General features: G+C 44.5%; 1 protein-coding gene across 11 annotated transcripts in view; it reads right to left on the bottom strand.

The window, feature by feature from the left end:
* Window positions 1–1,672: 1,672 nt before the first annotated feature.
* Gpatch8 (G-patch domain containing 8) overlaps window positions 1,673–20,396 on the bottom strand; it is a 73,176-nt gene continuing 54,452 nt past the window's right edge. For all 11 annotated transcript variants that reach the window (XM_052759489.1, XM_052759494.1, XM_052759493.1 and 8 more), the window contains 2 exons: window positions 12,715–12,845; window positions 1,673–7,866 (listed from right to left, as the gene is read on the bottom strand). In XM_052759489.1, coding sequence (XP_052615449.1) covers window positions 3,975–7,866; window positions 12,715–12,845 — 4,023 coding nt within the window. In that variant the 3' untranslated portion in view covers window positions 1,673–3,974. The remainder of the gene's footprint in view (window positions 7,867–12,714; window positions 12,846–20,396) is intronic.

The following is a 20,396-nucleotide window of genomic DNA, read 5'->3' as shown; positions in this document are numbered from 1 at the left end:
CACAGCACAGGCCATGCAGACAGACAGACTTCACACAGCACAGGCTATGCAGACAGACAGACTTCACACAGCACAGGCCATGCAGACAGACAGACTTCACACAGCACAGGCCATGCAGACAGACAGACTTCACACAGGACAGGCTATGCAGACAGACTTCACACAGCACAGGCTACGCAGACAGACAGACCGACTTCACACAGCACAGGCTATGCAGACAGACAGACTTCACACAGCACAGGCTACGCAGACAGACTGACTTCACACAGCACAGGCTACGCAGACAGACAGACCGACTTCACACAACACAGGCTATGCAGACAGACCGACTTCACACAGCACAGGCCATGCAGACAGACAGACTTCACACAGCACAGGCCATGCAGACAGACAGACTTCACACAGCACAGGCTACGCAGACAGACTGACTTCACACAGCACAGGCTACGCAGACAGACAGACCGACTTCACACAACACAGGCTATGCAGACAGACCGACTTCACACAGCACAGGCCATGCAGACAGACAGACTTCACACAGCACAGGCCATGCAGACAGACAGACTTCACACAGCACAGGCCATGCAGATAGACTGACTTCACACAGCACAGGCCATGCAGACAGACAGACTTCACACAGGACAGGCTACACAGACAGACTTCACACAGCACAGGCCATGCAGACAGACTGACTTCACACAGCACAGGCTATGCAGACAGACAGACTTCACACAGGACAGGCTACACAGACAGACTTCACACAGCACAGGCCATGCAGACAGACTGACTTCACACAGCACAGGCTATGCAGACAGACAGACTTCACACAGGACAGGCTACGCAGACAGACAGACTTCACACAGCACAGGCTACGCAGACAGACTTCACACAGCACAGGCTATGCAGCCCTGTCTCTTCTGCTTGCTGCCTTCCTTGCTCTCAGAAATTCACTTCATTAAAAAAAATTAGATTTATATTTACAATTTTTATGTGTGTGAGTGTTTTGCATGCAAGCATGTCCGATGCCCGAGGAGGTGGTGAGCCTCCATGTGGGTGCTAGGAATTGAAGCCGGTTCCTTTGTAACAACAGGCACTCTTAACCACTGAGGCAACTCTCCAGCCCCTTTTCACTAATCCTTTCTTAGAACACAGATCTTTACTATTTCAAACAGTTCTGAGCACTCAGCCTTCCTGTGGTAGAGATCACACAACTACATAGAAGGAAGGAAGGAGGCAGCCATCACCCAACTCTAAAAGGCTGAGGAAGAGGAGAACTATCACTGCGTCCACCTTCCACGCCAGCTTCCCAGGCTCTCCTGAGGTGATTTCCTGGTGTGAGGTGGTCAGGGGCTGAGGACAGTAATTCAAGCCTGGTAATTCAGTTACACCTGGAGGGCAAAGGCCAGAGGAATCTTGTAATTCTGTTGCTCTTAAAGAAGTGCACATCAGCAGTCATCTGGCCACGACTGGGCAGAACACACACGTCTTCCCCTGGAGGTAAACTATAAAGACCCTCAGGCAACCCAAGCTCCCAGAAGAACAATTCCAAGTATCTCCACCTGGTTTAGAAGGATCTACTATTTAATTACTTCCAACAAGACATTGTTTATAACCCACATCTCCAACCTGCCCCAGCCTGAGTGGAAGTGGGAACAATGACAACGGACTCCGCTAAGTTTCCACAAAGCATTGGTTTATTAGAAAGTTCCTTCCCTCATTTTACAGCATATATATCTCTATCATATGTGATAAAGTTAAATACAATCTGTTATGCTTGTAAGTAAGGATAGGTTATTTTGTTTTTCCTTTTTTTTTTTTCTGAAGTTTTAAAACTACTATTCTGGAAGTTAAAGAGAACTGCCTCCAGGAAGGCAGAGAGGCGGCCAGAGTGCAGCTCAATCTACAACCTAACGGGAAGCAGCACAAAATGTTAATACTGTATTGTTTTATTTAAATATTTACATGGGCTGAAAGCAAGGAAAATGAGTCCCTTCACTTCAAATCGATGATTTCATTTTTCCGGGGCTACTTATCCAAAAAGTGATACTTCTGAATCAGACGAGGACTGAGCAGGTAGGAAAGGCTCAGCCGAGCGCCTCGTTCGCCCAGCACTCGCTTCTCATAAACTCAAAACCTCTCCCTTCTGGGGATTCTAGAAGGCATGAATAGAGAAGCTTGGCCGAGGCAAGTAGGGTTGTTTACCTTGTCAGCTGACTGCTTACCCAGTTCTAGTCACAAGAAGAACACTAACAAGAGGAGATGAGACCTGCATGACAAGCACCTTTGGGTCAGAGTGGTACCTAGGGCTGAGAGCCTGGGTGAAGGAAGGCAAGAGGGAAGAGGGACTGATGCACTTCTGGTCAGTGTCACGGGAGAAAAGAAAAAGGAGCCTCTACTGCTGAAACCGAGCTGGGCAGACGGCACACAACCGTGAAGCCAAAGACCTCCATGTCCCTGTAAACGTCGTGCTCACCTCCCAACAGAAAGAGAGAAAACTGTCCCAACTCTATTATCCTCTGGTCTACTTCTATTGTAGTTTCTAGCCAACCCAAAAGGCACATTAAAAAAATTGTCAGAGGGGGCTAAATACTAGGAAGGCAAACAGACTGTCCGGAACGAGGTCCCCAGGGGAACCAAGGGTCCTCTCTCAGACAGTCACCGAGTGTCACTGCTGCCAGAGAATAAAGCTGTTGAATCAGTTTTCCCCTTCTCATGGAGTCCACTGTTTCTCTGTCTAACAAAGCATACCAGGGAGACCACTGAAACGGAGCATCCTCCTGATGCCTGCAGCTGCTTGCTGCCCATTATCTCAAAAATCCCAGTGCAGGATGAACCAATTACTGCAAATTACTTAACACTTGTCCCAGCGGGGAAAAAAAAAAAAAAAAAAGAAGTTGTAACATTTTTATAATTCATAACTTCAAAAAATACAGGAGCTTGATAAAATATACATGCTTAGTCATTTTTGCATCTAGCAGAAAACAAATACTTTATTTTTTTTTTAACTTTATAACCTTTAAAGTTTCTTAATTCAACTAGGGCAAACATATTTACAGAAAGCCACCAGAACAAGGATCACTTAAAGAGCTGGATGTAAAAAATATTATTGCAGTATACTACAAATACGGAACCTTTTTAATATGGGCTACAAAAAGCAGCATTTACGTTTATAGAGTTCAGTGCAATTTTACATTAAAAAATCCTATAAATTAAGAAGAAAACATCAACATAACAGAAGAAAATATACCCTCCAGACATGAGCTCCTTTCTGGGAAGCACATGGTGACTCTGTTCCGCATAGCTTCTACTCATGATAGGATCTTCTTTTCTGGGATATGTAGATGCCTCTTCTGAGACGAGGGGCATGAGGACAGTAGCGCCCAATGCGCGGCTCCGTTTGTAAGGAAAGTGATTAAATTGCAGCCTGAGTTGCTTTTGGTTCTAGGTTAGACTCCCTCTTCCACCTCACCTGGGATGACGTCACCAAACGCTGTTCAAAGACACTGCCCAAAGTGGCGGAGTTTCCACCGCTGAAGAGACAGCCTGGCTTTCCTCGTGGCACTGAGGAGGGCAAGGCCAGATGGGCCCAGGGCAGGCAGGTGCTTTGGTGACAACCCATCAGAGGAGGAAAATGTTTTAAACTTACAGAGGGAAGAGCAGAGGACTAGAAAGTAGAGGGAGGCAGGAAGTATCTATACTTGACAGTCTGCTGCAGAGGAGTGTGGGTAGCACTTACTGGTGTTCCCTAGCGTAGAAACACGGGAGGGAGGAACTAATAGAAAGGGGAAAATATCCCTGATAGTAAACCCAAAGCAAACCTCGAATCTAAATCCATCCCTGCAAGCCAAAACTCATTTCTTTGGCTGTCAAGACACTGCCCATGCCAGCTTTTACTTGCTGGACTAAATGGCTCAACACCCCCAGGGAAGAACAGGTCACCTTCCCTAGCCCAACTTAAGCTTACAAATCCCAACTCAAGTACCATGGCTGGGAGGGTGCTGCAGGTCCTGACCTGAGAAGATGGGGTGAAGAAGAGGGTGAAGATGGAGGGCGGTGGCAGCTGCTGCAGCAGGCCGTGGTGCAAGCAGGGTAGGGTAGAGGGCAGCGTGTGGGACAGGGTGGAAAGTGAAGGGCCCGGGATGGATGGCTGAAGCAGGGATTATATGGATAGGGTGGCTAGCAAGAAAGGTGGCAGGGTGGCCAGGGATGATTGAGTGAGTGAGATGGGACAAGGAAATAGGGGTCAGATGGGGCTGGGGAATATGATGTACTTGGGCAAGTGGCTGGGGGTGAGGATGAGGGTGAATGCCAATGGCAGCGGCAGCAGCCGCAGCATGGTGCTGTAGGATGGCATGTTGAACAGTTGTGATGGAGGTGGCAGAGGCTGTGGCTGGCTGCTGAATGTGAATAGGTTGCAGGGCTGGTGTGGCTGGGGCCAGGGCTGCTGAGGTTGGAAAGGCCTTTACTTGTTTGGCCAGAAGCTGCTGCTGGATGTGCTGCTGTGCAGCCTGCTGGAGCTTACTGTACTTCTCCATCTCCTCAGGGGTGAAGGTGATGGGCTGGCTCTCTAGAGGAGCCAAGGAAGCGTCCTCAGTCCCATCTGTCGACTCAACACTAGGTTCTCCACTGGGAGGTGCGTAACTGGGGAAGTGCTCAAGGTCTGGGGCTATAGGTAGCAAGCTGGATTCCACAGGGCCTGGTTGACTGCCACTATCCAGAGACTCCAGGGTATCTCCATCACTGGGGTCAGGGAGGTAGTTATGGGAGATGGCTGGATCCCCAGGGTAGCAGTCAGTGTGTGCTGGGGTGCCTAGCGGAGCCGCAGAGTGATCAGCAGTAGCTTCTTCAGACTTTGGCTCTTCCGGAGGAGGGTCTGATAAGAGACCAGCTGTTGCCTCTGAGAACTGATGCCCAAATGGAGCATCACTACTCCCTGGGGACTCTTCTTCTGGCTCAGACTGCTCCTGCTCTTCACCCCTTTCCAAGCCAGACTCTTCACATTTCTTACTGGGCTTCCGGGTAGCTGGAAGCTTCCCTATCAGTGGAAGGACAGGCTTATTACCAAGAGAAGGGGGGAGCTTAGGCCCGAAGTAACCTTGTGGGGGGTTCTTGTATTTGAGCCCAGCCTTATTAGGGGTGGCCAGCACCTCCTCACACATATTGGGTTTCCTCTCCACTTTCCTGGACTGGATCTTCTCTAGTAGCAGCCGGGCAGTGACAGAGTTCTTATCTTCAGGACTGCAGTCACTTCCTGTGCCGGTACTGCTGTTCTGGGAGGGCAGGCCTGCTCCTTTACTGTCATCTCCTCGGCCGTCTTCTTTCTTCCCAGGACCTTCTCCCCGACCTGATCGGAAATAGTGGGGAGACTGAGAGCGGTAGATCTTTGAGCGAATGAAATCCCGTCGGCCAGAGCGCCTCTCCTCCGGGCTCTCGTGACCCCACGACCCCTTTCTGGAGCCTGATCTCTGGGAAGGACTCCTGGTGCTGCGGCTGCGCTCCCGGCTATAGCTCCGGCTTCGCTGCCAGCTGTGGGCTGTGGTGCTGCGACTTCTCCTCTTGCTTCGACTGCGACTACAGCTGCTGCTGCGGCTTCGGCCCCGGGATCTTGAGCGCTCCCTAGTATGACTCCGGGATCGGCTTCGGGACTGGCTGCAACTGAGGCTGTAGTCATCATCAGAGGATGAGTATTTGTGTCGTTTGGACCTGTGTTTGGAGCTGGCATAGTCTGAATCATCTGAATCATGAGAGCGCTTAGAGTGCCTGCGTGATCGGTCACTATAGTCACTATAGCTGTCATCAGAGTAACTGTGCTGTCTACTATAGCAGCTCTGGTCTGAAGAAGCATCAGAGCTGCTCGAGTAAGAACGCCGGGAGGAACGGTGTGAGGAATGGCGACGGCCAGATCGAGAGCGGCTACGAGAATGCTCACTGCCCGAGTCTTCATCTTCCTCCTCCTCTTCTTCCTCTTCCTCCTCCTCCTCCTCCTCCTCACTGTACTGGGATGGAGACTGCTGGTGCAGCCTGTGAGAAGAAGCATCATCACTATCCTCTTCCCCACTACTGGGTTGGCTCCGATGGCTGGAGCGGCTGCTGTGCTTGGTGCCAGCTCTCCGATGGCAGGATGAAGCTGGAGGTTCACCTTTGTGTTTCCTTCCACTGTGATCTTGGGAACTGCTCCCACCTCCCCCATCATCCTTCCTGCCACTGCTTCCTTCTTCAGCAGGAAGGGACCGTCGCTGGCAATCATCTTGGGCACGGCGCCGTCTTCTTGGTGGTGCAGGGCTACCGCTCCCAGGGGGTTCCGGTTTGGGTCCTCGTTCAGAATCAGGTGGGGCTGATGACTTGTTCTTCTTTCGTTTTCGTTTTTTGCGCTTCTTAGATTTCTCTCCAGACTCTGCCTTAGAACTTTTCTCTTCCAAGTCCGCCTTGTGTTTCCGTTTGTGTTTACTGGATTTTTTGTGTTTCTTTTTCTTTTTGTGTCTGTGGGACTTGCCTGATGGTTCTTTCTTGCTAGGATGGCTTCTTCCTGTGTCTTCAGTCTCTGACCCATGGCTACCACCAGGCTCCTGCTTGTTCAGGCTGCTACAGGCAGCCCCTGAAGCAGGTTCATCCACTCTGCCTTCTGAGGAGTGCACTACATCCTGGTCCCCCTCCTTGCTTTTACTCAGCTCTCTAGGATCAAGGCCCTGGAGGTGGTCCTTTGAGGAGCCTGCACCATCTTTTGGTTTTTCTGTCCCTTTAGCTCTGGCATCTCTGTTTCTGGAAAGTTTGAAGTCAAAGTACAAGGGGTTACAACTGTAGGAAACGGAGGGCTCTGCTTTGGTGAAAATCAACAGTTCCGATGGCCACTGGAGGGCAGTGCTCTCATCCTTACTCAACACAGGAAAGAACGGACCAGTGGGATGTTTGGGTCCTTGGCCTGCTATTGCTGTCGAAGAGGTGGCCTGAGAAACTTCTTTCGGGTTGGATTCATGCATCTGGCCCTCTGCGGTCTCGTGACTCCCCACACTGTGCTCACCTGTAACCCCTCCTGAGCCCTTCTTTGTCTCAGTTTTGTCTCCAGGTTCTGAAGGCTCAGCCCCAGTGGTTTCCTTTTGTGGCTCAGAGACTTCACTAACTGTCTTTTCTGCTCCGTGGCTTGCTGCTGCCTTACTGCAACCTTTAGGCTTGGGAGAACTGCTTTTTTTGTTGTCTGCGACACTCTTTGAGTGTGTACTATGATCACCTTCCATTTGTTCACTGGCTCTCATAAAGAGTAAGAAGGGAAAATTAGGTTTGACTTTGCAGTGTGCTGGGGGGATGTAGTGGTAATACTCTGGCTCTGTAGCTCCGGTTCCTTCTTCCCGCTTCATCCTTTTTAACTTGGACAGTGTTGAGGCAAGGGACCCTCCATCTGGAGGATCTTCATCTTCTTTCTTTCCATCCAGGTTTCCGCTCCCATCAGGGTCTCCCACCTTCTGCACTCCCTGGTCAGAACTCTTCTCATCAGTTTTTGCTCCATCTTCAGAGGTCCCTTCCTCTGCATGGTCCTTGAAAACAGATGCTATTGATTCAAGTTTGACGGGAGCCTTTTTGGCAAAGGAAAATGAAACTCCTAATTTCTGCAGTGGGGGCCCCAGATTATTCTTAATGCCAAAGCTGATACCTTGGGAGGCTGACCCAGGAGCCTGTGCCAGTCCAGTGGTATTGGTGATCTGTACTGCAGTGAAGGAGCCCCCTTTGTCTGTGGAGAAGTCAGATCCAAGGCCACAAGAAGGGACAGCACTTGCACCACTGTTTGCTGATGACTCGTCTTTATCCTCCTCCCCACCATCTTCATCTACGGCCACTGTGGTTGGTCTGAACATGGGGCCGCTTCCAGGCGCACTATACAGTGGTTCAGAAAGTGAAAAAAGTAAGAGAGTTATGATAGAGCTTGTAAAATATTCATCTTCTTTGTTCTTCCATTCATCAGAGGTAGGTCTCAAAGATTCAGAGTAGCTGGTCCCTACCAATGTGCTGATGAATGGAACTTGTTGAGCAGAGCTAGGCAAAGTTTCATTTGATTAAAGTACCACACTAAATTACCAAGGCCAGTTAGTTATTTTCATCTCTTAAGCTATCTGCCCTACAAAAAGGCTTATCTCACAACTCAAATTCTTTTTAAAACAATTCAATTTTATGCGCATTAGTGTTTTGCCTACATGTATGTCTGTGTGAGGGTGCTCCATCCCCTAGAACTGGAGATATAGGTAGTTGTGAGCTGCCATGTGGGTGCTGGGAATTGAACCCAAGTCCTCTGGAAAAGCAGCCAGTGTTCTTAATCTCTGAGCCATCTCTCCAGTCCTCCCAACTCAAATTCTTGACCAATACCTTCTCACAGATTCAGCTTTAACCTATTACCAACCTTTTTTTAATTATAATTTTTATTTTCATTTTATTTTTATTTTATGTGTATATTTTGCTTGTATGTGTATGCCTGTGAACTATATGTGTACAGTGCCTTTGAAGGTCAGAAGAGGGCATCAGAATGTTCTGGGATTAGAGTTATAGAAGATTGTGAGCCATCATGTGGGAGCTGGAAACTGAATCCAGGTCCTATGGAAGGGCATCTAGTGCTTTTAACCACTGAGCAACCTTTTTAGCCCCTCTACTTTTAAGATTACGATTATTTATTTACTCTGTGTGTGTGTGTGTGTGTGTGTGTGTGTGTGTGTGTGTGTGTGTGTGTGCATTCCAATGGCCTGTAATAGAGGTTGGAGCTGGTACTCTCTATCTACCATGTAGATTCTGGGGTTTGAACTTAAGTCATTAGTCCCAGTGGCAAGAACAAACTCTACCCACTGAGCCACCCCACTGGTCCTTCCAATCTTCGTGCCCGCCCTCTTCCTTTCTTCCTTCTAGACAGGGTCTCTGTCTATCACTGGCTGTCCTGGAACTCAAGAGATCTGCCTGCCTCTGCCTCTCAAGTGTGGGATTACCATCGCCCGCTCCAAACTTATTTCTTAATGTATCTTCCTACCAACTGGCATACAATCAAATATATGAATGTACAACTATTCCAAGGTTATTCCACAGGGCATGGTGGCTTAAGCCTGTAAGCACAGTACTTAGGGGACAGAGACAGGAGATTTACTACCGAATTCAAGGTTGGCCGGAGCTATTAGGGAGTTCAAGGCCACACGAGGAAACGAAGTAAGACCTTGCTTTACCTCTCACCACAGAAAAAAAAAGGACTATATTTCATTTAGCTGTAGAAAAAGCTTTAGGGCTGGAGAGATGGCTCATCAGTTAAAAGCACTGGCTGTTCTTCCAGAGGACCTGAGTTCAATTCCCAGCACCCACATGGCAGCTCACAACTGTTTTTAACTCCAAGATCTGACACCCTCACAGAGGCATACATGCAGACAAAACACCAATGCACATTAAAAAAAAAATTTAGAAAAAGAAGGAAAAAGCTTCCATTTCCTGTACTTTCAAATTTACATGAAAAAAATCTCTTCTGCATGCATGTGCATACATGTATGTGTGTGTTTATTTGTGCCATGTAGGGGTTAGAACCTGAGAGAGTGGGTTATTTCCTTCCATGTAGAGTTGGTGGCAAGTGTCTCAAATTTCTTTTATTTTTTGAGACAGGGCCTCACTATGTAGCATCACTGGCCTAGAACTCATTATGTATACCAAGCTGGCCTTCAACTCAGAGATCTGCCTGCACGTTAGGATTAAAGGTGTGTACCACCATACTCTGCTCAAATTTCATTAAAAAAAAAATGTACATATTGGTTTGTTGTTTGTTTTGAAATCTAGTTATGTAGCCCAGGCTGGCCTTGAACCTATATGGCAATCCTAGTTCCTTGGCCTCCAGAAGGCTGATATTACAAACATACGCAGCAGTATATATTCTAAATTAAACATAGCTGGAAACCTCCATTGAATTACTCTGTGGTTATAGTTGTCTTAGAAATTAAATAGTCTTCCTTATGTCTTGGGCACCACATCTAAAGTCATGCTTTGTTTCTGTGATGCATTAGCACTCTCTTTAGTCACATGGTAGATATTTATAGACCACAAGCCGATACAAGATATTGTAGATTGTACTGAAACACACACCCTCACCCCTGCTCTCAGGGCACATTACGATAGTTTAATTTATAAATTGACACACCAAGAGATTAACCACAAGAACAGAGGAGTTATGACAATGTAGTATAATGCAAGTTATGGGAATATGTATTCCTTCTTCCCTTAAAATGGATGGGGAACACGGACATACTAAATAAAGGGATGATTCATGTTTCGGTCATTATAACACACATCTAGCACACAACTTAAAACTCACTAATTACTTCCATAATTTTTTTTTTGTTTTGTTTTCTTTTTCAGGAGAGGGTTTCTCTGTGTAGCCCTGGCTGTCCTAGAATTCTTTCGGTAGACCAGGCCGGCCTCGAACTCACAGAGATCCACTTGCCTCTGCCTCTCAAGTGATTGGATTAAAGGCGTGTGCCACTACACCCAACTATAATTTTTTTAATGTATTTCTTGTTCCATTTTATTTTGTGTGTATATACATACAAGCCATAGTACATGTGTTGCAGCAGAGAACAACTGTAGAATTGGTTCTCTCCTTCCATTGTGTGGGTTCTGGGGACTCTGCTGAGGCACCCTCTGACCCCCTTTTAATATTTTCATATCACAGCTAATTGAGTAAGTGAAGGCACAGAAAAAAAATCCACAGGAACTATTATACTTTCTGGGTGTCCAGAACAATACCTGTGACAAGCAACCTTCCAGCTGCCACCACAGGACTACAGAAGAGCTTTAAAGCCAGTGTTTACTACATAGCTTTGCCAACAATTTTCAGTGTATGGCATTTCTTGAATTCTGAACTCAATAACTAAACACACTTAATTAGATATTCACTATCTATAAGCTGTTCTGAACTTGGAAGTCAAAAAACCCAGATACCATGGTATCTAGATTTTGCTGTGCATGCTGCTGCTGTTCAAAGATGGAATCTAGGCAGATATGGAGAGTAAGACATGTTTATATTGTGTTAATCTACCTCACACTAACAAATGATGGTGCTTGTCAGAGTGAGTGCCAAACCAGTTCCCTACACACAATCATCCCTACTTGGTCATCTTTTAAGCGGTAATTTATAAAATGATAACTAAAAGATGCTTCTGAAGAAAAAGATGTTATTATAATATGTCCTGAAACAGAAAGTAGCCTGATGTATATCTTCCAAGGAGATATTCTTGGAACATGCCCAAGAGAGAGATGTTTATTATATGAAGAGTTGCAAACTGGGTTGGTGAGAGGGTTCAGGGGGGAAAGGTTTGCCTTGCAAGCCTAGTGATCTGAGTTTAATCCCTGGGACCCATGTAAAGGAGGATGAAGAGAACAGACCCCACAGAACTGTCCTATGTCTTCCATACGTCATGGCATGTGCATTCACATGTGCGCACACACGCACACTCACACAGCAAATAAAATTTAAAACTCTGTCAGATAAGTAATTTCAATCATTTTATAGGTAGTTTAATTCAACATAAGAGCTCATGGGTTCTTTAAGTGCTTTTTTTCTTTTCCAATTCTCACTTATTCTGGCTCCTTTTCAGTACAGAAAAAGAAAAGCCAAACAAAATAAACACAAAGTAGAAATTTCAAGTCTAGGATAACAGCAAATCGAGGGTGTATGGGGACAGGATGGCAAAAGCAACTGTCCCCTCCTCTGGGGAGTGACCAAACACTCAGATGCACACATAACTCCTATGCCAGGACTGTCACACTTCTGAAGGTAAGAGTGGACGTTCATAAGCCAAGGCTCTGTCCTCTCTCCTCATTTTCTTTCCTTTTTTGATGTTTTGGGAAAAGGTTTCTCTGTAGTCCTGGCTGTCCTCGAACTCATGGAGATCTGCCTGCCTCTGCTTCCCCGAGAGCTGGGATTATACGTGTGTGCCACCACCACCTGGTCCTCCTTTTTTTTTTTTTTTAAGACAAGTTCTCAGGTGTATCAGGCTGACTTCAGACTCATTACTCAACCAAGGATAGCCCTGTATTTCCTGAGTGCTAGGATTATAGCTATGTGTCAACATGCTTATATAGTACTGGGGATCAAACCTAGGGCTCTATACATCCTTAGGTAAGCACTGAGGTACACACCGAGTCCAATTTAAAAATTGTTTTAAAGATTTTTTTTTTTAATCTATGTGTCTGTGTGAGTGTATGCCATATGAGTGCCAGTGCCCCTGGAGGCCTGATGAGGACATTGGGTCCCCTGGAGTTGCAGATGGTTGTGAGCCACCTGACATGAGTCCTGGGAACTGAACTCGAGACCTGTGGAAGAGCAGTAAGTGCCCCCAATTTAAATATTTTTTTGAGATAGTGTCTCACACTGTAGTTCAGGTTGGTTTCAATCTTATAGCAATTCTCTTGCCTCGGGCTCCCAAGTGCTAGGATTATAGGCATGAGCTACCACAGCCAGTGTTTGAATTATAATTTTAAATCTATAAATTTAAATCTTAAGGATTTTGTTGTTGTTTGGTTTTTCCAGATAGGGTTTCTGTGTAACAGCCCTAGCTGTCCTGGATCTCACTCTGTAGACCAGGCTGGCCTCAAACTCACAGAGATCCACCTGCCTCTGCCTCCCGAGTACTGGGATTAAAGGCGTGTGCCACCACTGGCCTAAGGATTCTATTTAGCCACAAAACACTCAACATGAAACTTCCCTACCATTCAGCTTGTTTTCTCTGCTCTGCCAACTCGTGGAGCCTCCGAAGGGCTTTTTCTTGCTTCTTCTCATCTTTGCGGGATCTTGAAGAGACATTTCGAGCAAACTCTCTCTGCTTGAGATCTTTTAATCTCTGAGTTAACAGAAAGGAAGAAACAGAGGGTGAGTAATTTTAAATGACATACAGATGTGAAGGCAACGCCTTTAAAATATTTGCCCTCAACTAAAGTTATAATACTAGCGTGGAATACACTATTATATTTATATGGTACCCAGAAACACAATGGCTAATTACTTTGAGTATGACACTTGGATATGAGCATTTGTAATTAGGATATAGCATGGCATTTGTCTTATTGTACAAAACAAAATGATTTCAGAAGCAACAGGCAAATTTTAGAGTATTGGGAAGAAAGAAGAGAGACCAATCACCTGCTCTTCCAGGATGCAGAACCAGACAAACAAATGTGAGATACATTGTAGCAACACAGGCCGAAGAGACCAGAAAGGGGTTAGGCTGGTACAGAAAATCACCCAAGGTGTAAGATTTTAAAAAGCAATGTACAGCTTACATGGGGGGAGGTGAGTAAATCAAAATCAGAACAAAATAAATACTTTTTTCCCCACGATAAAATAAAAGGTGTGGGTCTTGTTTGGTTTCAGCACTAACTTTCCTGTAACTCTTAAAGCCAAGGGAGGTTTCCAACCATAGCATGCTCAGAACTCAGCCCGACCACTTTCACCCAGCCAGTCTGCTGAAACAAGTAATTTCATTCCTTCGCAGCCCTGAGAGGAACACCAGGGATGAAGAAGGAGAACACAGGAGAGAAGATTTTGTTACTTAAACTTCAAGTAACAGAATGGGTCTTTTGTTTCCAGATGCTACTGCGTAATTTACCTCAAAACAAAAGAAACGAACGCTAAAGAAAGGCTTGTCATGAGACAGGCTGGTGACAGAGTCCAGACATACCCATCTGCAATGAAGACAGTACAACATCATAATATAAAAAGTGAAGCAAGGCCTACCCATTAGCCTGTGCTTTTCCAACAGTTTAGGAAAAGGGAGTCGACCCAATATAAAGTGGACATTGCTTTAGAAAGGCATGGTGTTCAACAGACAGGAATTTTCTTACCTAATATTTATGAAATGTATTTCAAATCTTTTAGAATTGGGAGGGGAAGGGAAGAAAGACATACACACAAAAAAGATAGACAGCTAAAGACACTATAGAAAAACTCACTCTTGTGATCTGGGCTCCCAAATTAGAAGGATTTGCTTTCAAAACATCAGCTGAAAATGTCACATCACAAAGAGGAAAAAAAAAAGTAAAAAATAAACAAGAGTGGAAGAGAAAAAAAAATAAGGCAAGCATTACTACATAAGCTCTCAGTGAATCTACAAACGATTATACTGAACAATCAGGGACAAAACCATACACTCTACAAGGGCTGGGGAGAAGCAAAGAGCCTGAAAACACACGTGTGTACACACACAGACAAACATAGTAATCACTTCTAGATAAATGAAACCATCCTTCTGTTTTTCTGTAATCATTTCCATTTCCTCAAGAGAAATGATCGTAGAACTTCGGGGACGACTGCATGGCCTAAAAGTAGGGTCTGTGCTCAGTTATCTTTACTTTGAAGAACTTCAATTAATCAGCAGCTAACAATGCTATTACTGGTGTAGGTCCTGCACACATTAAGGTTTTTATAAATTCTCTCTTCGGTGCTAAACTTTTCCTTTTAGCTTGAACTTAGGGTCTCACAAAAAGCAAATAGGTGCTATACGACTAAGCTATCTGTATATCCCAACCCTCTTCTATTTTCAGTAACCTGCCTGGACTCACCTTAGTCTGTGGCCCAAGTAAGCCTTGAACTCCTGCTGCAGCCTTCCAAATAGTATTACGTGCCTGCACCACCAGGCTCAGTGAGGACCAACTATTTTAAGCAAATATAAATTCCAACTTTTTCCTTTTGAGAGGAAGTGAGCAGAAAGGATCCACTATGACCATTATACCACTTTTAATGGACAAATCTTTTTCATTTCTAAACACTTAATAGGCCCTCTTGCCAAATGTGATTTTTTCCCCCAAAATCTGCCATCTTTTCCCTATACACCTCATTAAGCTCTTCTATACACAGTTATCTCTTTACTTCTTATAAACATTTCATCACTTTTAGCAGACATCTGTTGAAGTACAGGACATTGTTCAAAACAATGATCATTTTTATCAAAGCCTGGAGCCTCCACACTGCCTCAGATAAGGATTAGGTTTTCTTCCCCCTCCTCTTTCTTTTGTTGTTTTTTGAAACAAAGTATAATTATGTAGCCTTGGCTGACCCAGAACTAAGAGATCCACTGCCTCTGCCTGCTGAGTGCTGGGATTAAAGGAGTGTGCCAACACGCTTGGCTCTGTTCATTCTTGGAAGATGAAGGAACAGAACCAAGCCCACAGCATTCTCAACACAGTCTACTCAAAAGTCTCGCCACAGGTATAAAAACAGAGAGACACAACAAAATGTTGTCAAGGAAACAAATCTAAATTGCAAGCTTCCTTCTACGTAAAACCTACCTGGGTACTCTATAAAGTCCAGCAAATATTCCTTCATACCCTTACAAACTTCAGTCAAGCCTGGAGTCTCAGGGGAGAAATGAGACCTTCACAAGTGTAAGACACACCTGAGAGACAGTGCATAACCACCCCAAACCTAGCACACAGAGCTACCTTTCATATGGTGACATTCTGATGGAAACGGAAAAGTATGGCCTTTTTTCTTTAAAACAAACATTTATTTATGTATTTATTTATTATGCCTTTGTGTGTACAGGCCTTGGCATGACTTGGCTCTCCCCTTCCTCCGAAGGGGTCCTAGGGACTGACTGTGTCATAAGGCTGGGCAGCAGCCCCTTATCTGCTCTGAGTCACCTCACTGGCTCCAAGACGTAGGCTAAGACTCATATTTTCCTTACCTGCCTCCAAGACTCTCTTCCCCACTTGAGGTCAAGGAATTCCTTTCCCAAAGTCTCTGCTGGCCCCTCCCCCTCCTGAGAACCCAGAATAGCACTCTCCACTGTCAGCACCTTGCCCTAGTTCTCATCTGTGACTGTCAGATGGTGTTCTCAATACAGCTGTTCCTGTCTTTCAGAAAGGTGCAAGTGTAAAACTTCAGTCAGGAAAACCTAGGTCAATCCACTAGTCACTAGTCAACTGAGTTTCTATCTCACAGTCTCAGCTGTCATCATTATAAAATTAGAATGATGTATAACAGGTTTATGAGATTAAATGCCAAAATAACCTTTTCCCTTTCAGTATTTGAACCTTAAGGCTTCACTCATGATGGGTAAGTGCTCTACAACTGAGTTGTGTCTGCAGCCTTCTTTTTGCTTTTTGAGAGAGGATCAAAACCAGGCTGGCTATGACTTTACTCACTACTTTGTCAGTCACAAGGAAGCATCTAGTAGGTCACAACTGTTTGTACTGCTTCTCTTCTGCTTATCTTTTTTTTTAAAAAAAATTATTTATTTTTCTATTTTATATGTATGTGCACCATGTGTGTGCAGTGGAAACTTGGGAGGCCAGAAGAGGGCTCTGGGTCCTCTAAAATTGGAGTTATGTGTGGTTGTAAACTGCCTGATGCGGGTACTAGAAAGCAAACCTGGGTCCTATGTAAAAGCAGCAGGTGCTTTTAGGCACTGGGCTGTCTTGAGCCCCTTGTTTATTCTCATAGTCAATCTGGCAGTGTACTGTAGAAGGGGTCTGCTGAACAATGTGGGTTAGTACTGGGTCTTTTGGGGGTTGAGGATTTAGCTCAGTGTATAGTGCTTAAGGCCCTGGATTCAGTCCTCAGCTCTGGGAAAAACAAAGAAACAAAAAAAAACATACACACAAAAAACTGAGTCTTTTGTCGTCCGTCCCCCCCAATACAGTTGACTATTTTAATCATATATATATATATATATATATATATATATATATATATATATATATATATATGGTTGTGAGCTGCCATGTGGGGGCTAGAAACTGAACATGGATCCTCTGCAAGAACAGCAAGCATTTTTTTGTTTGTTTGTTTGTTTTTGTTTTTTGAGACAGGGTTTCTCTGTGTAGCTTTGCGCCTTTCCTGGAACTCACTTGGTAGTCCAGGCTGGCCTCGAACTCACAGAGATCCGCCTGGCTCTGCCTCCCGAGTGCTGGGATTAAAGGCGTGCGCCACCACCGCCCAGCTCAGCAAGCATTCTTAACCACTGAGCCAACTCTCCAGCTCCTGAAAGGGTAATTTTTTATAGCCAGTCATGGTAGCTAGCACCTGTAATCTCAGCATTTGGGAGATCAAGGAAAGGTTGTTCTGAGTTTGAGGCCAGTCTGAGCTATAAGATACTGTCTCAAACCATTTTCTTTCTTTTTTTTAAATTTATTTTTATTTTATGCGTGTTGATGTTTTCCCTGTATGAATGTGTAAGTGAGGGTGTTGAGTCCCCTGAAACTGGAGTTACAGACGGTTGTGAGCTGCCATGTGGGGGCAGGGAACTGAGTCCTCTGGAAGAGCAGTCAGTGTTCTTAACTGCTGAACCATCTCTCCAGCCTCATTCCCCAGCCGGCCACCCCCTCAAAACAGGGTCTCACTATGCAGTCTTGGCTGGCCTGGAACACACTATGAAGAACAGGCTGGCCTTGTACTCACAGAGATCTACTGCTTCTACCATGCTACCAAGTCTGGCAAAATAGTCATTTTTATAAAGACACAGGCCTTCATCAGTCAGGTTTTCCAAAACTCAGCTATTACCCAATGGATTATCAGGCTTGGCTCATTTACCACTGCATGCTCATATGAAATTCTCTTTGTGTACTGCATCTGTTCCTTTCCCTTAAATTCTAAAGAGGAGCACAATTTTACAAAAAAATAAAGGAGCAACATACCTTAAACTCAGAAAAAAAAATAAGAGTTTTTGTGAGAAAACCAAGAAAATGCAGATAGGCCTTCACTGCAAAACTCTGTCAAGGACTGTGCAAAGTCTACGCTGCACAAAAATCCAATACAGACTCCCAGCTGGGAGATACAGTGTAACCACATGGATATACTGGATCATTTAAATGGACTCAAAAGCATGATTTACCTCTCAAAATTATAAAGTATATCTTCTGAAGAACTGAAAATAAGGTAGCTTATTTTGCTGAACTACTAATATTCACAGAAATTCAAGCCACATTCCTTATTTAGTGAAAAATATTTTAATTGAATGAAAGAAAGAAAAAACACAACAACTAAATGCTACATTAGTTCTCAAAACGAAAGGTTCATGTACAGTGGTATGTGTCTACAGCCCCAGCTCTCTAGAGTTCAGCAAGAGTAAGAAAAAGAACAAAATGAGGGAAAGAAAGTAGGGAAGGGGAAGAAGGAGACAGGAAGAAGGGAGGGAGGGAAGGATGATTTGAAGACCTTGTTTTCCTAAAACATTGGTAGTAATTTTTCAAAGTGTGTATTTGCAGCACAGTACAGAACACAAGAGACATTTTCTATTGACTATTACATGGCTGGCCTTTCCCTTAAACTTCCCAAAACATCTGTGCAGGGAAGCCCTCAATGATGAGCCAGTAGTTGAAGACCAACTAAATTAACTGTAGTTCTCTGGATTAAAGACTTTTCTAATGAAAATGCTATTATAGTCCTTACAAAGAAGCTTTAGAGAAAACCCTTTTCTGTCTGGAGGTTATGGAGGCTGCTGCTTCAGTATGCCTGGTGTCAGTCAGAACTGGGAACATAGGAAGGAAGCGAGGAGGCCTGAGTCACAATCTCAAGTGTTTCAAAGAGTCTGAGTAACATGACTCACAGACTGTAAAAGATGATGTGGAGCCCACAGCTACTAGAGAGTGAGCAAGAGACACCAACTACTTGGCTGTAATCAAGGTTTGTTAAAATATAAACTCAAAGTCATCAGATAGTCCAAGACAAGCCAAAGGTTGACTTACTGAGCAGTTCTAGGTATTTTGTTTTAAGGGGTGGGCATTAAAGCATGGTGGGTTCATATCTGTAATCCCAGCAGACGGATCAGAAGTTCAACTACATAGCCAGAACTCTAATTAAATAACAGCAACTACAGAACAACTAATATCACCGAATCAAACAGAAACCCGGAAGAGGCCTTACTGCCAGGCTGCTTGGCCCCAAGTTTCTGCATCAGTAACTACAAGTGTGTGCACATGACTCAGACTTTTTCAGTAGAGAAAAACCTACACCAGGAAGACTAAGCCACACAGATCTGTGGAGATGAGTTGTAATCTTCGGCTCACTGTATATACTAAGGCACCCTAGTGACACAAATAGAGGTAAGATCGGGGGATCCCAAGCAGGTTAAGGAAAAACATGTGACAGTGAGAGACTTTACTTTTGTTGTTTGTTGGCAGTACTGAAGAGCAAACAGAGGGCTCTGGACACAACACTTGCACTGGGCTGCCCCTCCACCCCGTCGGTCACTAGTAAGGCGCTGCTACAGACTCACTCTGGGAAGAAGATAAGATCCCTTGCAGTCCGAATTTGAGGTTTTACATCTATCAGCAGACAAACATTTTTAAAAGATATGTAAAATAATGAAAAGGGCAAGGAAGGGGGGCTGGAAAAACCTCTAGTTTTGAATTTAACTGCAGCTTGCAACTAAACCATCGAGGCTCAGACATGATCAGTGTTGATGTTTATTGAGCACTCAGGCATGTCAGAACTTTTTTTTTCTTTTCTTCTCTTCCTCTTTTTTTTTTTTTTTTTTTTAAGATTTATTTATTATATATACAGTGTTCTGCCTGCATGTATGCCTGCATGACAGAAGAGGGCACCAGATCTCATTACAGATGGTTGTGAGCCACCATGTGGTTGCTGGGAATTGAACTCAGGACCTCTGGAAGAGAAGCCTGTGCTCTTAACCTCTGAGCCATCTCTCCAGCCCCGCATGTCAGAACTTATTAAGTAATCATACATTGGGTTATTTCTTCAAGGATGGCTGGCTTTATCACTGGAGATTTCAAAGGTGATAAAACAGAGCACGAGAATTAGAACCACAATGCCTAACTTTTACATGTAGAAATTTTAAGCAGAGTCTCAACATTTATGTACATCACAAAATCTTAAAAAATTTGAGAAGAGCTAGCCAACAGAGGCATTTAACACCTTCCTCTCCCATTCCTTAAAAAAAGATCACAAATGAGAGTAATCATGCTTTTCCTTTTTTTAGAAATTGGACCTTAAGAAAGGTAAAAGCAGGGTTGAGGATTTAGCTCAGTGGTAGAGTACTTGCCTAGCAAGGTCAAGGCCCTGGGTTCGGTCCTCAGCTCCGAGGGGAAAAAAAGAAAAGGTAAAAGTATTTCCCAGGACCTGCCTATTTTAGTTCACCACTAATAAAGCTTTTCTCCAAAGTTTTAATGGTGAAAATTTGATAGGAGATGCAAGCTAGGAATAATTAATATGGAGTAAAGTACTTACCTTTGACCTCAGAGTTATAATAATCCTGTGTCTTGCTGGAAGGCAGCACAGGGTGCCTTTTTAATTTTAGAGCACCAATTTGGAAAAACGCAGGCCCAGTTGTAAGCTCATGCCCACTGAGGAGGAACAGAATGCACGATCCTATCTCCTATCAGGTGTTATTTAGCTGGGCTGTACCAAAGTCAACTAATAGTTCTTTACAAACTTT

The sequence above is a fragment of the Peromyscus californicus genome, unplaced genomic scaffold (genome assembly GCF_007827085.1).
Source record: "Peromyscus californicus insignis strain IS unplaced genomic scaffold, ASM782708v3 Scaffold_3__1_contigs__length_106647218, whole genome shotgun sequence".
In the NCBI taxonomy this organism is placed as follows: domain Eukaryota; kingdom Metazoa; phylum Chordata; class Mammalia; order Rodentia; family Cricetidae; genus Peromyscus; species Peromyscus californicus.
Note: the sequence above shows the minus strand (reverse complement) of the source record. Positions and strands in the feature narration are given on the sequence as shown.